Source organism: Colletotrichum acutatum, assembly GCF_030867785.1.
Source record: "Colletotrichum acutatum strain CBS 112980 chromosome Unknown BDZ83scaffold_13, whole genome shotgun sequence".
Lineage (NCBI taxonomy): Eukaryota > Fungi > Ascomycota > Sordariomycetes > Glomerellales > Glomerellaceae > Colletotrichum > Colletotrichum acutatum.
This window is the reverse complement of record NW_026849007.1, coordinates 224830-241705: the sequence shown is the minus strand read 5'-3', so window position 1 is coordinate 241705 and position 16876 is coordinate 224830. Positions and strand designations below refer to the sequence as shown.

The window sequence follows — 16876 nt, the reverse complement described above, 5'->3', positions numbered from 1 at the left end:
GTAACCTTAGTTTCCTCCCCGCAATTCTGTCCCAGGGAACGTACCTGCCTCCCCCCTCCAACTCAACCATTTGCTCCTTTCTGAGTCGCCTCCAGCGCGTCTTCCCGCTGAACAATTTTTTTTTCGCCCTCCTGCGTATTTGCACCTGCCACCTACCACCCACGGCCTCACTACACACAAACACACACGTTTCGCAACCTCGACTTCGCGCCTGGATCTGAATTCTCCTCACAAGCCACTTTTTTGAGCCCTGTACGTGGGTCTCTCTTGCGAAAAACTTGCGACTGCACCACACGCGCGCCTTGCGATCGCGAAGCGGCATTCGATATCCCTCCTTCGACATAGTCCTCCCGTCCGCGACGATTTCGCTGCAACCGCCATCCTGGCTGCCGTTCGAGAGCCTTCTGCGCCTGCTCCGGCATTGGACAACATTACAGAGCACGAGCACGATCACGATCTTCCCTCCTTTCGAGACGTCATGGAGGAAGCGACGGCTCTGGCCACCCTTGCGTTGCCGCAAACAAACCTCGAGACGATCTCGCGGCCCAGTTCCACGTCGACGTCGGAATCCGCATCCGCAGCCGCGGTTGTAGCCGCGGCCTCGACGGTTCCTCAGTTGCCAGGCATTTCAGCGCTTGCCCAGGCCAACAACTCTGCGACGAGCTCGCCTCAGATGCGGTACGTGAGTAAACTTGGTGTTAGGAGCAGAGACGAAGAAAGCGCAGAGGGACATGATGGGCGATCAGCTTGATGGCCACAATCCACTTGCGCTGCTCGCGCGCTCGCCGAATAACTGAGCCATTTTGGCGAAAAAGTAGGCGATGTAGCCATTGCGCTCCATCGACAGATCTCCCTCTGCTGCTACATCATTGGCTAGTCCGCAGCCTGGTTTCAGTGGGAGAAGAAACAGCCGAGATGGGATGGAAGAAGATGTGACCAAAAAAGTGACGAGAGCTTCATAAGCTGACTTTGATCCACAGAGAAGCGATTCCCGCGCCCGCTCCCGTTGCCGCCTCCACACCGACTCAGGCGCCCGCGCCCGCGCCAGCTCCCGCGCCGACGCCGACTTACGCTTCTGGCGGAGGATCCACCACGGTATGTCTGCATTTACCTTACCTTATCCCACCTTGTACGGAGACCATCGCGGGTATCTTATCATCGAGTCCAATCCCGAACCCCAAAAAACTCCCCCATCTCCTGCGTTAGTGTTATCGCAATTACCGTTCAGGTATTGCTGTTATCTAAGAACCAATGAACCCTGCAAGGCAGGTGTGGGGCTGCAACTGGCCGCGGTCGTTCCTTCCCTGTCTTATCTTTGCTCCACAGATAAGTTTTCTTGTTCCCATGCAGCGATAGTCGTCAACACCAAGGCCAGAGTCCCAACTCTCATCGCGCGCCTCACCTCGTCAAGCACCACGAACAAACAAACGGTCACATTTTTTCGCATTTCTTTTGGAGCACATACTTAGAACTCCTTGACTGAATCTTTTGCGACCATTTCGCTGGTGTTGCGCATCATGATGGCCACTCAAGCTAACGAATCTACGCAGCCAACATGCCAAAACTGCCAGACCTCAACCACGCCCTTGTGGCGGCGCGATGAATATGGATCAGTCCTCTGCAATGCATGCGGACTGTTCCTCAAGTTGCATGTAAGTGTATCACATTCTGTCCATAGAAATATGAGCTGACCCGGTATTAGGGTCGTCCGCGTCCGATCTCGCTCAAGACCGACGTAATCAAGAGCCGAAACCGCGTGAAGACGATGCGCCCTGATCTTGCATCTAAGAAGAAGGTACGTGATCCGTTGGCATTGCCCAACTGTAGCTAATAATGCGAATAGCAACAGCAGCAGCAACAACAAGCTCACCAGTTTGGCGCAAACGATCCGAACGGCCTCGACATCCATGGGCAAAACCAGCGCAGACAGTCGCAAAAGTCAAACGGCAATCCGGACGGCTCTGACTCCCCCGTTTCTCGTACCGCGACCCCTTCTCTATACAACCCTAGCCTCCCGGTCTTCCAGGGCATGGATGATGCGCAGCTTCAGGCTGGACTGCAGGGCTTCAACGTCTCTGGGTCGGACAACCGCTCGGGCTCCCCTCTGAATGGTGACCGACACCTCGACGTCCCACAAACACATGAGCAGCTCATTGCCGCCAATTCTGCCCTCAAAACCCGGGTTAGCGAACTAGAGCTGATCAACGAACTCTTCCGCGGCCGACTCAGCCAAATGGAGCAAGACGAAGCAAGCGCAAGAAGAGGGCAGGAGATTAGCGGCAAAGCGGAAGCCCAGCTGCGGGCTCAGCTGGAGAGCAGTAAGAAGCAATTGGATGAGAGCCATCGCAGAGAAAACAACCTGAAGCGGCGTCTTGACGAGATGGAGCTGGAGCTGAAGGAGGCCAGAGATGCCCTGGACCTCTCTGACTCTGGCCGCGCAGCAAAAAAGCCTCGGATTGCCGAGGTGGTTGCTAATCCAGCCGTTGCTGCGACCACGAGCGGAGGAGGCGGTGACGGCGGTGGTGGTGGAGAATCCGAAGTCTCGACTCCTCAATCCGCCGCCGCAAACTGAGATGGCACCATCCAGGGCCCAAATCACCGTCACCTGCGCGATTTCCACGTACATCACCACCGCCACCAGATCCCAATATCTTGGGACGACGCTTTGCAAAATTCTCCACGCTTATACCTATAATGCCGCGTGTGTTTTTCCGTGTTTCTTTTCTTGGTTTACCCCCGGATATCCTACGGGATTCGGGTACGATGGCTCGGGCTGCTTGCTGCTAGAGGGACAGGCGTTGCGGCCCTGTGGGTCAAGGTAGTCAAAAGTTTTTATTGTGACAAAAAATAGAGGCTTTACGGGATTGATGACCACACACACCATACTCCTATCTTTTGGGGTTGTTCTGTGTTTTGCTTATGTGATGCTCGGTTCCAAGCTGTGTGATCTTGTAGGGTTTGGGTGGAGAAGGGTAGTGGAGGGCGAGAATAGTATCATGAAAACACACGAATGCGTATCAGTTGCATGGCTGTCAGTGCCATTCATGAGTTTTGGGGAGGGAAGAAAAGGCTGAGCCTCTCGACGTCATGATTCCTCTTGTAAGCCGATGCCCGGCAGTCCCTTGTAGACGTCGTTCTAGGGAGACTCGACCCTCGATATCCGAAGAGGCGCGTAATAAGTGGGCAGAGTGTACGCGCGTCGACTATCAGTCCATCGATGCAAACAAGTTTTGGTTTGAAGCGGTGGCTAAAGAGGTGGGAGCATGTGTTAAGAGGTGACACATCCTCAAAGTGAAGAGAAGGACAAGGCATAGGTCAAAGGGATGAACAGAAAGCGATAGGTATGAACATTAGGTAGGTTCGACCTCATGACCTTAAGTCTTCTCACGTTGGCCTCGTACCGTATGAATAGATACATGTGTACACAATCGAAGAAGATATCAAGATGCGCGTAGGGAAGATAATGGCTTACGTGAATGAAGAACGCCAAGAGTAGTGAATACAAGAGTCGTTAGAACTTGAGTCGTTTATAGTATTGACGGCTTTTGTCCCAACTTTCTGAGAACCCAGGTGGCATGACAGAGATATCACAGCCGATGAGATGACTTCAAAACGCAAGAGTATTCGGAACCTTCAGTAGAGCCATAGAAGAGTACTATCAATTGCAGATGCGCCTCTTGAGACCCTCACACTACCTATACCCCATTAAAAGCCACTAAACTGCCCAGTCACGATAGCTTCCTGCCGAGGTGCTGGGATGAACCGGCAGATGGAAAATTCATCACAAACATGCAAATTTCCCGTTGAGCCTTTTCGCATGGTTGCCATGCATTGCCATAGAAAGCTGACACGGATGCAAAAAGCAATCGTGGCTGTCAGTGGCATGTTCACAACCCTCCTTCCCCCACAGGGAGCCGATGGAGACAGTCTAGACCTGAAGTGCGATTAGATACCTACCTACCTTGGCATCTTGGGTAGTGAGATAGAGAGACATGCGCAGATAGAAGCCGGGAGAGCAAAAAAGAGACAAGGATGTCCGCTCGGGGTGGATGCTGCTGGAGAAAGAAAAGAGACGGGCGCATCCATTCCCTTCCCCTCCCGCCAGCTGCCTTCCCGCCCGGGCGGGCTCCATATTTTTTTCCTATCATTCGCGGGGTTTCGTCTGCGCCTCTGTTGACTAGACTGAAGAAGATGTTGAGGAAACTCTGGAGGTGGACTGTTGAATTGGTCGTTCTTCTTCTCCACCAATGATGCCGCGCTGCAGATTGACGTCTTCGAACGGCGATGATCTTTCTTGGCATTTTTCGGACTCTGTCGGTACGGGGTACGAATACCGGTACCAAGTTCAGGGCAGAATTATTACGAATACACACAGACTTGTGATTGCGATCCCTAGAAATCCTTCGCCCCGGACTGGAAGGCAGGGATGATGGCAACATGCAATTTTTTTTTTTCCCTGGTGCAAGGGCTTCTTTTCGGACGTGCACGCCTGCGATAGAGGGGTTGGGGAGGGAGATAAGACATCATTATCAAGGTTATCGTCGAGAAAAAGGGAAGAAGGAAAGTGAACCAATAAAAGGCCCTTCTCGACCTTATGTTGCCCGAGTACCTAAGGTATTCTGAAAATACGTGGTTCTAAAGAGCTGTCAAGTTACCACGCTATTTGCCTACTAGAAAGCAAGTCCGAATTCCACAAGGTCAAGATGATCCGAGTTTGTTGTCTATGAATGCACAGCTTTTCTTTAGAAGAAACCGATTGGCACTAGCAATTAGGGACGGGATCGAGGCGCAGCAACAAAATCAAGGAACACAGAATAATTGCACAATTTGCATCTGACAAGGGTTGAAAACGGAATTTTTGTTCTCTGCGTGCCTACTGTGGCGAACATTAGTGGCGTGTCCGGCGGGATGATACCTAAGGTAGAGCCGAACATGTGGGAAAGCAGCAAGCCTCGGTGGCTTGCGTGCTTTGCTTGACTGGATTCACTGGGAGGGCAACAGGGCTCGGGGGAATGTTGTGCGTGCCGTTGGTCGTTGAGGAGGACGGGATGAAAGATTATGACGGATTCCAGAGCTGATTTTTCGCACCGAGGTTTTGCTGACCCCCATTTCTTCAGGTTTTCATGTGAGGTACCTCACATTGGGCGAGGCACAAGTATCGACTATGCCCCCTCGAGGGAGTACTCAGCACGTAATGTGTGGTCGAGAACAACCCCGATGGCGAAAAGTATACCACCCTCACCAGCTGGCTCTCCTGCTCTCCTGCTAATGTGAGGTACCTAGGAAGTTCGAAACTAGTTCCCTCAACATTCTCCCTGCGTGGTGCTGCTTGTGGTTGGAAGACCCTCTTTCGCGGGCGGCGGCCCGTGGTCTAGAGAACACTTAGACGACGAACGAGTTCCCAAGGCAGTGGATGTACTGCGTACACAAGCTCGGACGCCCGGAGCCCACGCCCACTTACCACCGGCCGACCGATGGATCGACCAAGGCAAGCAGGCAGGCCAAGTCAACGCTTTTCGCAACGCAGTCGCTCCAACAGCGGGCCAGCCAGAAGCAGAATAGAGAGAGAGAGAGAGGGGGGGGGGGGGGAAGCCTGGGCCCAGGCACTATTCTCCGTGTTCCTCTACCGTATTACGTTGCCGCAACCTGGTCCTCTTAGGCCATCTCTCGGCGGCCACTCATCATTGGCCGAGGAGGGATTCGTTTTCTGTGTCCGGGCGGCCGCTTTAGGCAAGTGGAGTTTCCTCTCCACTCCAACCCCAACCTGGGGGAGAACGGGACGAGGGGCCACACGACCCATGGGTTCTGGAGGTACGGATAGGTACCTTCACGCTTACGGACCACACGGTCCCACGGCTCACGGAGGGAATCGGGGGAACGGACGGCGAGCGAGAAAAGAGCGTGGCGTGCTGTATGCAGAAAAGGAAGAGATATATGGAGAGATAATTACCTGCATGCCGATTCCGCCATGGCTGAATTCCCATATCAATTGGCACACCCGACATGCCCGCACTTGAATTCGTGACTCTTTCTCGCAAATTACTTGTTCACATTTCATCCTCTCGTTTTCTTAATGTTTATGCCTGCCCGTCTCTCTTTCCACCTTACCTTTTGACTGAAGTACCTGGGCTTATCACATCCAACCCGCCAAATCGTGTGGAACATTACAGTTACAGGGTGGAAATCTCGCAACTGACACCAGGGAGGAACGTCGGCTCCATCCCTCTCGTGTCTAGTTCCCTCCAGAGACATTCCAGACGGGCGTCCAGCTCCATATCTCTCATATCTCGGGGCTATCTCTTCACCACCACACCAGCATACCAATTCGCACTTTTTTGATTCGCCTCCATTATTGACATTGGCCATCTTCCTCCCGTCCCCTCCCTCTCCCTCCCCGGAGCAATCATAATCATCCTTCACAACAGCCATGTCGAGGACGACAGGTTAACCATTCTCCAACACCTTCTCGAAAGCGACCCACGTCTTCTTCTTCCCACAGAAACTAAAAAACCCACATCTTTTCTAAATCGATCATCGCCCTAATTACACGCCTAATTGTACGTCTACGTCCTCTAGACGAACCAAATATCACTACACGGAATCAGACACGTCTCAAAGCAGAAGAAGAAGAACTCATACACAAGCACAAAAGAAATGCTTCAAATGTCACAACTACCAAGCCGGGCAGGCTACAGCCCCCTCGTGCCCTCACCTCTAAACCCAGACGTCCACGCCATCGCACCGCAACGCTGCCAAAAACTACGCGAAAAGAGACGCCAACAGGGCCGCGGCGACGTGAGCCCGACCCAGAGACTCCTCCGCCACAAGGCCGCCATGGCCTGGAAGTCGGAAGCCCTGACGCGGGAGAGCACAATGTACACGAGGGACGAGATCCTTGATATCCTCGCAGAGTGCGATCGCCAAGACGAGGTCGCAGCGAGGGGGCTCGTCGTCATGGCCACCTCGAACCAGCCGCCGTGGCCGCCATCCAAGAAGCAGCAGCAGAAGAAGCAGCCCAAAGTCCACATTCGGGCGGCGCATTGGAAGGAGCACGAGGGCGAGGAGTACGATTTCTTCTGCGAGGCCGATGACGACGCGGACGAGAGCGCACGGCAGTGGGGGTCGCTGATGCCCAGGCTACGAAGTCCCTTCTCCAAAGATACCGCTCGCCGGGTTGCGTTGGCATTCGGGTTGATGTGTATCTGTGGGTGTCTACCTGCCCTTCGAGCCCACGGCTTCCACATGTATTCGGCTACCGAGGCTGCGTAAGGTGTCATGGGTCCTCCTATTTCTGACCACATTGAACAAATCCACCAATTCGTCATCAGGCGGAATGGAACTTCATAATTCTAGCCCGACCGAAAAAGCAAAAGAAAAGAGTCTGTCTATCGGAGCGGGGCTTTATCGTCATCCATACATCAGGCCGAACCAGCTCACGTCTAGAGAGCATATGTTACAAACATTACACACGTCCATCATCCTACAAGTCGTTGCTGAGGCTACTTCTTCTCCTTGCTCGGGTCGGAAGGCTTTTCTTTATCCGTCGTGGGGTCGGCGTTGACCTGTTTTGCGGCTTCCTTTGCGGCATCGTCCGCGGCTTCGACAGAAGCCTCTTCCTCCTTGGCCTTCTTGGCATGGTTCACCTGCCAGATGGCCCGCTCGATTTCGACGCCCAGCTCGGGTACATCGAGCGTCTTGGCAATCCGTTGGCCATTGGCCTGCGAAAGAAGGATTGCCTCGTCCTTTGCGTTCTCTCCCTTGCCTTTCAAAGGCTCCGTGTCGCCAAGGGCCGGTTTCGACGGTGTTACGGTTGTGTTTTCTGGGATTAAAGGCGTATAAATGTCATTCAATAGCTTTGACGGGGACAGGGCCAGGAGTTTATTGTCAACAAGGAATCGGAGGTGCTTGCCTCCCTCGAGAGCGCGCCAATGCGACCAAGCTCTGTAGACGAGATAGAAGAATGGCAGATTAGGTATCCTGGGAGGATAATAATATCAGCAATGCAATTCTTCCACACATAAGAATCGGAATCGAAGCTCCAACTTACACGGGCACCAGGGCGAATGGCGCCGAGATGGGCATGCCAATCAAGCACCATATGAGCTTCCTCTTGTGCAACGCATCTCGTTCGGTGGCCAGGGTCCTGACAACCTGCTCAGCCTGCTTTGTTGGGATGATGGTATCCGGGAAGACCAATTCAATCTTCTCCTTGCCCTTGAGCTCCTCATCCTTGCGTCTCGCAGAAATGGGCGGCACCGACTTCAACCCCCATTCTTCGTAGGGAATTCGACGCAGGGCGTAGTTTCCATAGCTCACGACCTTCTTCTGCCATCCGCTCTCTTTCGCCTCCCAGCCAGCCCACAACTTGGCTGCTCTCTTGCCGACCTTATCCGCCAAGCCTTGTTGGTTTGTCGTCGCAATGTTCAGTCGTTGTGAGTAGAGAAGGGTCCGACTCGTGGTGACGGGGAGGAGGTAGAGACGCATATCGGATGACGAGGGCTCAGCCCGGGCGATGTGTGCCGGGAATTGGTTGGGGCAAATAATTTCGTCGTCGTCGGGTCACTCGAGGAATTAGCGACGCGCTGCCCCGCGGCAGTTGCGCTGGGATGGAGGGGAAGGGAAAAGAGGACGCTCTTGGCTCAGAGATTAGCAAAAACAGCTTCTCCCAGTCCGCATGTCGAGTGATATACTGAATTAGCCGAGGGGCGAAAAGAAAATCTCCCGTGATAGAATACCCAGGCGGCCTCTTGTCCCTTGTCGAAGAAAGGAGGCAATTTTGACGTGTGTCGTGGAGTTCCAGGTCTGGAAGCTCTCAGCCTCTTGGACTTTGAAGAACTAGAGCCCTGCCCCCTGTCATCCATCTTAGCTTCTGGGTCAAGCTTCCTGGACTGAACCCGGACGCAGAGCAGTGACGCAGGTCGGCGTCATGGGCCGTTCCTGTGATTTGAGTGGTGCGCCGAGTGCGAGGGACCACTGTTAGGGTAGTACATGAAGGGGTATCCCCGGAGCTTAAGAGTGCTTGCATCAATGCCTATCGGAGCCCCCTGCTCAGCTGCGCGATAGGGCAAGAAATGGGCCTGACACCATGTCTGTCATCCACTCAGCTCAAAATCGACTGCCAAGCTGACGTGTGCCCCTCTATCACGACTGAGTTTTCCTCCGGTCCCAGATCGCGTTCGCGCAAATTGGCTTTCGAAACCCGCTAAATTCCTCCATCTCGAGGTCGCGAGGGCGTGACTGCCCGCGGATTCAGGGAGTACGTACCTGACATTCTCGCAGGCAGCCGGCATCGAGGGGCCCACACGTCGGGTTGCTCCAGTTGTTAGATTGCTCCAGTGCACCGGTGCTACCAGCCTTCCAATCTGGGCTGTTGGACACACCTCTTTCCCTCTCTCCCACTCCCTTCCGATTCCCTTTCCCAGCCCTCCATTTTGTCGTCCAATCTGTTTGGCGCCGTAAGAGGTGTCTGGACTCTGCAGTCTTTCTGCAAAGTTTCCCGGTTTGCTGGAACGCCCGGGCAAAAGTTGCGGTCATAGACCTGCAGTGGCACAATCCGAGTCTCGTGTGGTCTGCTTTTTCTTTTGGTGTTTCTCTCCGGATACTTAGGCTGGCCACCGTCAGCTTTGGGATTCACCCTGCAGACAGAACCAAAGGACGGGACTGGACGGGGACGACGACGAAGCCAAGAAATAGCGACGCCAGCCAGCACCACTAGCTCATCTCTCCCCACGAGGACACAGCCGCCGCCTCCGCCGCCGTTGAGAGAGACACACAGGGCGCACCCAACCGTTAGGTTGCTAACTGTCTCCCGTCACGCGCACCTCTTCTGCTGTGTCTTTTTCCTTTTTTTTTACTTTACTGTGAGCTTTGGGCTTGAACACGGTCTCGTTGCTGCTTTGCCTTCTTGCTTTTCTCAAATCATAATCTTATTTTCTTACGTCTCTCGCCCGCTCCTTCGCCCTGACGACTTTCCTTCTCAACTTGTGTACACAAACAACATCGACGATTAAGTGCACGATACTACCTGCGATAATAATATCGATACCTCGCTTTCATACGGCCTCGACCGAAAGGCGGAGAGCATATTAATATGCGAGCCTCTTCACACGCCATTGACGAAGCGTTCCACTCACGACGCTCACAATCGCAGACGGCCTCGTCATAGCACCCCTCCTCTCGACTTCAGCGTCCAGCCTCAGCCAAGGCTGTGACTGCGATGAGCACATCCAGCCACCCACCTGGCAGTTCCGCCTCGGCCGACTTTCGAGCATCAGTCGGCACAAGCAGTACCGCAATCGATAACAATGGTGCCCCGCGCATGCGCTTACAGCCGAAATCGCTCCCTCGTAAGGATGACCTCCGGCTCGTTCGGAGCTTTGATTGAGCAGGATCCGGACTAATCACCTTGTCGCAATAGCATGGATAGACTCCTACGAGACGCGGTACGGCAAGCCCAGCGAAGACCAACTACAACTGCTATCACCCCCGGCCCGGGCCGTTCCACCTCACCACAATCACCAGCCTAAGGAGCCTGATCGTCGGGTGTCGCGTGACGGCTGGGTCGACTACACTGGCGACCCTATCTTAGAGAAAGCTCGCCCAAACACAAATGTCCGTCTCACCGACTTCTTCCGCGGCAAGGGCGCGCAACACGGCAGAAAGTGGGATCACCTGCGAACAGCAGAGCCCGTCATCGTCTCAGCACACAGGCCCGCAACCCAGGGCCCACCAGCAGCATGGAAGGACTTTCTTCACTCGTCGGCCTACGGGCACATGGAGGGCGAGCAGTCGGAGGTTGTGGACGTCAGCATGCTGGATAAGTTGCAGCCTGACTTCAACAAGCGATACGACTCGCATGCCCACCGAGACTTGGAGAAGGGATCGATGAAGCAGAAGAGAACGAAGACCTTTGGGCAAAGAATGTGGTCCCTCATTCTACGACACTACCTAGTGCCCCTGGTTTTCCGACTTACCGTCATGTTCACGTCCATCATTGCGTTGGCTATAGCAGCCCGGATCTACGAAAAGGAGAATGCCAAGAGCAATGTCAGCCCGGAACGCGCGCAAAGTATTGTCGCTATTGCCGTTGATACAGTCGCAGTGCCTTATATCGGGTATATGCTCTGGGACGAGTACACGGGCAAGCCATTGGGTCTCCGACCAGCTGTCCAGAAGATTGCTCTCATTCTGCTCGACCTCTTCTTCATTATTTTCAAATCGGCCAGCACTTCGTTGGCATTTGAATCGCTCGTCTTCCATAATGTCGAAGCAGGGCAAGTGAGGCAGCTAAGTCAGGCCCTGGCGTCGTTTATGCTGGCGGGTCTGCTGGCGTGGACTTTAAACTTCATGGTCAACATTTTCCGAACAGTTCAACGGCTTGGAGGAGGCGAGGACGAAAGCTCTCACGACCGCATGTAGTTTTGGAGGCCATGGGAGGGGTTTTCTTTGGTCTTGTTGGGTATACCCGGTTTATTAAAAGCCTGTACGATAACTGTAGCGCGCAACAGTAGCTGCGGTCCTTCTTTTTTGTTCATTATACATACTTCTGGCTGTCTAGTCACGTTGATATCAAGCTTTGCACAGTCTCGGCAATGGAACATGCGTTTGGACCTATTTGGGGGTATTGGTCAAAGTATGATGTGTTTTGATGTGTCAGATGAGAGATGAGAGATGAGAGGTTTGATGCTTTGTGGCTAATGATACTATTCACAACACGTAGTGCCTGACTCCTGGGCTCTGTAGAAATGAATGACAGGCATCCCAACAAAGAGACGTTACAAAGGTAGCAAAGCATGCGACTCAATTTCAGGTGGAGTTTGTGAGACGGCAAATAACAATGAGCAATAAGTAGTCTATATGTGATACGAGTTGACGTATCCATATCCAAGATCCTTGTATTTCGAGAAAATCAGACAGAAAGCCGACGAAAGAGTTTTGTCATTTTGGAGTAATCGCAGGGGGGGAGAAGCATGGTAAAGTCAGAGTCATGAGTCAAGGCCTCGCAATGTTTGTCCACGGAGCATCGTCTCTAGAAGCAATGGACAAACACCTTCTTGAGCAAATGGAGATGTCAAAGTTAGTCAGCCTGGCCATCTCAGGTGTAAACAGAAATAAAGTTGACTGTGATCAAGAGCCTCAACTATGTATCCTACTATAAAATACCCTTGGATCGATAGGGTCTGAGTGGGTGCAAAACAAAAGAGAACAAGGTATTCGTACCAATCAAATAATGAGGTAAGGCTGAGAAGTCCCAATGTCCCCTCGTTCCCGCCCCCAGCAAACCCTGAAGTGAGGTACCTTTACGGAGTAGGCTGTGTCTTAATTACCTGGTCGCGTACCTGAAGCAGAAGACCATAAAGCACGCCTTCCCTATCGCGGATTACCAAAGCTGATGGTCAAGGGCGGTCGCGCACGGCAGAAACTCTCTGCTAGACCCTTCCGGTGAGAGACCCACTTTCTTCTCCGACAGCCAGTCCCAAGCACCCAGGCCTCACCCAGGTTTAGAGGGCATAGTCCCCACTCTCCACCACTCACACTGTGACGAAGAGGTGGACGTGGGCTGGCCTGGTCTTGTCGCAGCCCAGAGCGTGGTCGTGTCGCTACCGTATCCGTAGCTGGCCACCACCTCCAGACCTGGATCCTCCACCACCGGACGCCGCCTCCATCTGCAGCGCCTCTCACCCAGCAAGCAAAGCAGCCTTTCTTTCTACCCACCAGTCGACCAGTGTCTGCCTGATCGCGTTCACAGCTCTTGCATCCAGGCTACAAAGTTCTCTTCTTTATTTTCTTGCTTTCCCCTTCAAGGTGTTATTTGAGCAAAGTACGGCCTCACTTCCCTTCGCTCTGACTCAGACAAAGGCCGCCGTGTTCCTTCCCTTTTCCCCCAGACCCCGGTAACGTAAGGCAGCCTCTCCCTCCTTCCAACCCTTGCGACCACCGGCCCTTCCTGTGCATCTCCATTCTTCGACTTTGATTTCCAGAAGCGTCCGAGTCCACGCCACGACATAAACCTTTCACCACCATCTACTGATTCTGTTTCATCCTTCCCCCAACGGCAGGACTGAAGAATCAAATACATTTTCTCCATCTCTTGCCTAGACGGTTTTCTAAACTTCTCGTCTCTTGCAGCAGGTCCCCCCGCCTTCCACGCCGAATCGACCCCCGAACCAACATCCGCCCCTCCCCCCACCACGACGGCCACGACGGCCTCACCGATTTCTCCTACCGACAGCGCGCTCGTTCTGGGAGCTTTGGATCATGTCTACAGCCAAGATGGCGCCCGCCGTCCAGATGCCTCCAGTCCCTAACAGGGAGGACATTGGAGCCACGTGAGTGGACCTCCGCAGCCTCGCGACTCCGTTGCCGTTGGTCGAACACCCCGCGCTGACTGTGTACAGATGGAAGTACCTCGAGGCTGGCATCCAGCGTATCATGCTGGATCTTGAGCGCGGTATCGACATGCAGATCGTGAGTTGAACTGCCCAAAGCCACTCCACGTTCCTTGTGCCAGATGGAAGAGTGCTAACCACTGCTCGGTCGCCACAGTACATGGGAGTCTACACGTACGCCTTGCTGACCGGTCACTATCTTCATCTTCTAACTTGATTTCTAGTGCCGTCCACAACTTCTGCACATCCCAAAAGGCTGTCGGATTATCCGTGCCCCAGGGAAGCATCGGATCAGGCAACCACAGAGGAGGTGAGCATGGAACACGCTTCCGTTGCTGTGTGGAGCCACCATACTAACATCTCGTGATAGCTCACCTTCTCGGAGAGGAGCTCTACAACAAGCTCATCGAGTACCTCAAGCAACATCTCGAAGGGCTTGTTCAGCAGTCCAAGACGCACACCGACGAAGCCTTGCTGACATTCTATATCAAAGAATGGAACCGATACACGATTGCGGCCAAGTACATCCATCACCTTTTCCGGTATCTGAACCGACACTGGGTCAAGCGCGAGATGGATGAGGGCAAGAAGAACATCTACGACGTTTACACGTTGCACCTGGTCCAGTGGCGTAGGGTTCTTTTCGAGCAGGTATCGACCAAGGTTATGGAAGCGGTTCTAAAGCTGGTCGAGAAGCAGCGCAACGGTGAGACCATTGAGTATGGTCAGATAAAGCAAGTTGTCGACTCTTTCGTGTCCCTCGGTCTCGACGATGCCGACCCCACCAAGTCCACTCTCGACGTCTACCGCTTCCACTTCGAGCGCCCCTTCCTGGCTGCGACGAAAGAATACTACCAGAATGAGTCAAAACAATTCGTCGCCGAAAACAGTGTCGTCGAATACATGAAGAAGGCGGAGACAAGACTTGAAGAAGAGGAGGAGCGAGTGCGCATGTTCCTACACGCTGATATCATCACACCGTTGCGCAAGACTTGCAACCAAGCCCTCATTGCCGATCACTCTACGCTACTTCGCGACGAATTCCAGGTCCTTTTGGATAACGACAGAGAGGAGGATATGGCGAGGATGTACAAGCTACTGTCTAGGATTCCAGAGGGCTTAGATCCACTGAGGCAGAGGTTCGAAACACATGTCCGCAAGGCAGGTCTGAGTGCTGTGGAGAAGGTGGCATCCGACGCCGAGAAGCTGGAGCCAAAGGTCTACGTCGATGCGTTGTTGGAGATTCATTCCCAGTACTCGGGCTTGGTGACGCGTGCGTTTGATGGCGAGGCCGAGTTCACGCGCTCCCTGGACAATGCCTGCCGCGAGTTCATCAACAGAAACGAAGTCTGCAAGTCGGGCTCCAACAAATCGCCAGAGCTCTTGGCCAAGTACACAGATGTGTTGTTGCGCAAGAGCAGCACTGGCATTGAGGAGGGCGAGTTGGAGAACACGCTTACCCAGATCATGACCGTCTTCAAGTACATTGAGGACAAGGACGTGTTCCAGAAGTTCTACTCACGCATGCTCGCCCGCCGTCTGGTGCACAGTAACTCGTCATCCGACGACGCGGAAACGAGCATGATCAGTAAACTCAAGGAGGCCTGTGGTTTCGAGTACACCAACAAGCTCCAGAGGATGTTCCAGGACATGCAGACGTCCAAGGACCTTAACGTCAGCTTCAAGGAGCATGTGGCGGGTCTTGAGGGTCTTAAGACTACCCTCGACTCCCAATACTCCATCCTCGGTACTGGTTTCTGGCCCCTGACCGCACCAAACACCAGCTTCACTCCCCCACACGAGATCAATGACGACTGCGAGCGGTTTACCCGGTTCTATAAGAATCGGCACGAGGGCCGCAAGCTCACGTGGCTGTGGCAGCTTTGCAAGGGCGAGCTGAAGGCCGGCTACTGCAAGAACAGCAAGACGCCTTACACATTCCAGGTGTCTGCCTACCAAATGGCCATCCTGCTCCTGTACAACGATAAGGACAAGTACACTTACGAGGATATTTCGGGTATTACCCTATTGAGCTCCGAGGTCCTTGACCAGGCCTTGGCCATTCTTCTCAAGGCCAAGGTCCTCATTATGTCTCCCGAAGGCAAGCCGGAGGCCGGCAAGAGCTTCCGCCTCAACTATGACTTCAAGAGCAAGAAGATCAGAGTTAACCTGAACCTCGGTGGTGCCAAGGAGACTAAGCAGGAGGAGGTGGAGACGAACAAGACGATCGAGGAGGACCGCAAGCTTCTGCTGCAGGTATGTTCATCCATTTCTATGACACTAATTTTCACGTATTAACAAGGTAACAGTCTGCCATCGTTCGTATCATGAAGGCCAGGAAGAAGATGAAGCACACTCAGCTCGTCAGCGAGACCATCAACCAGATCCGGTCGCGCTTCGTGCCAAAGGTTTCGGACATCAAGAAGTGCATAGAGATTCTGCTCGACAAGGAGTACTTGGAGCGACTCGAAGACGACGAGCTTGGGTACCTGGCGTGATGGGAAGTGGATCGTACTTTCGGGAGGAGGAAATACCCCCTTGCCTCTCTCGATGGCTCATGTATTACAACAACCTCAAAACTGCATACAACACCACACCCAGTCTTACCAGGCATTGATTTGACTTACCCGGACACATATAAGGCGTGTGCAGGTTCTTCGACAACAGGACGGAGGAACACTGACGAATGGGAATTATTCTGCTTTGGGATTCAGGCAGTAGGCAGGCTGGGAGGTTTAGATAGTCGCATGCGGATTCCCTTGACTGTTTGAAAAAGTGTTTACACGGTGATGTTGGTGATGAGCAAGGAGAAGCCGGGTGATACGGCCACGCTACTGGCCAACAGCGTAGAGTAATAGCGTAGATGCAGGGAAACTCCCGTGTTGAAGAGAAGTCTGCAGACCTTGAATTGTCAATCACTTGAACTGCTGCGTTACTGTGCCATGATGTTCTTGGTGATGGGAAGGAGGTATTGTCAATCTTGAGATAGATAGGCAGGGAGTACAAAGGCGTGTTCGCGTAGCCTAATGAGTCGGAGTGCCTATCGCTGTGCGGACGAAGCTGTGCTGAAGCTAGATTGCAAAAATCAGATCCCAGGGGCCCTTTTGACACAGCCATATTGTCTTTGATTTATTTGAAAATTGGTGTAATGCTCTCTCTGTGTTGGTGGAATCCCTAAACCTCTGGTCTTTGCTGTGTGACTGAGCGGGGGGGAACCTCCCTCGCGAGATGAGGAGAGTTGTGGCGGTTGGCGACTTTCCCTCAACCACGATATCAGGAAGAAAGTATTCCAATCAAGACAAATGAAACTAATTGGATTTCTCTCTATGAAAATATTCCTATCATTTGTCATTTCTTGTGTGGTGCCGTGTGTTGATGCGGGGAAGAACGGCTCGTCGGTGTAGCGTGCCATCTCACGATATGGGCAACTCTGCCTTCATCCTCTGTCACATACGACCATACCCACTGGAGAACTCGGGATCCCGTCC

At 53.2% G+C, this 16876-nt stretch overlaps 6 protein-coding genes across 6 annotated transcripts; 4 read left to right on the top strand and 2 right to left on the bottom strand.

The window, feature by feature from the left end:
* Window positions 1-478: 478 nt before the first annotated feature.
* BDZ83DRAFT_716564 (GATA zinc finger protein) lies at window positions 479-2572 on the top strand (the record flags this gene model as incomplete). The annotated part of the gene is made up of 5 exons (XM_060511857.1): window positions 479-682; window positions 981-1095; window positions 1534-1652; window positions 1703-1795; window positions 1853-2572. 5 exons carry the CDS (start codon window positions 479-481, stop codon window positions 2570-2572), a joined length of 1251 nt encoding a protein of 416 aa, XP_060369163.1.
* Window positions 2573-5726: 3154 nt separating this feature from the next.
* On the bottom strand, window positions 5727-5984 carry BDZ83DRAFT_606787 (uncharacterized protein; the record flags this gene model as incomplete). The annotated part of the gene is made up of 1 exon (XM_060507395.1): window positions 5727-5984. One exon carries the CDS (start codon window positions 5982-5984, stop codon window positions 5727-5729), a length of 258 nt encoding a protein of 85 aa, XP_060369162.1.
* A 670-nt stretch (window positions 5985-6654) lies between these two features.
* On the top strand, window positions 6655-7269 carry BDZ83DRAFT_648103 (uncharacterized protein; the record flags this gene model as incomplete). The annotated part of the gene is made up of 1 exon (XM_060510147.1): window positions 6655-7269. One exon carries the CDS (start codon window positions 6655-6657, stop codon window positions 7267-7269), a length of 615 nt encoding a protein of 204 aa, XP_060369161.1.
* A 230-nt stretch (window positions 7270-7499) lies between these two features.
* Window positions 7500-8484, bottom strand: BDZ83DRAFT_748561 (mitochondrial K+-H+ exchange-related-domain-containing protein; the record flags this gene model as incomplete). The annotated part of the gene is made up of 2 exons (XM_060513628.1): window positions 7500-7977; window positions 8048-8484. The coding sequence occupies 2 exons, from the start codon at window positions 8482-8484 to the stop codon at window positions 7500-7502; spliced, it is 915 nt and encodes a 304-aa protein (XP_060369160.1).
* Window positions 8485-10216: 1732 nt separating this feature from the next.
* On the top strand, window positions 10217-11418 carry BDZ83DRAFT_748560 (uncharacterized protein; the record flags this gene model as incomplete). The annotated part of the gene is made up of 2 exons (XM_060513627.1): window positions 10217-10346; window positions 10418-11418. 2 exons carry the CDS (start codon window positions 10217-10219, stop codon window positions 11416-11418), a joined length of 1131 nt encoding a protein of 376 aa, XP_060369159.1.
* Window positions 11419-13272: 1854 nt separating this feature from the next.
* Window positions 13273-15886, top strand: BDZ83DRAFT_569004 (Cullin family protein; the record flags this gene model as incomplete). The annotated part of the gene is made up of 6 exons (XM_060504137.1): window positions 13273-13328; window positions 13398-13467; window positions 13546-13562; window positions 13613-13698; window positions 13759-15644; window positions 15698-15886. The coding sequence occupies 6 exons, from the start codon at window positions 13273-13275 to the stop codon at window positions 15884-15886; spliced, it is 2304 nt and encodes a 767-aa protein (XP_060369158.1).
* Between the last annotated feature and the right edge of the window lie 990 nt (window positions 15887-16876).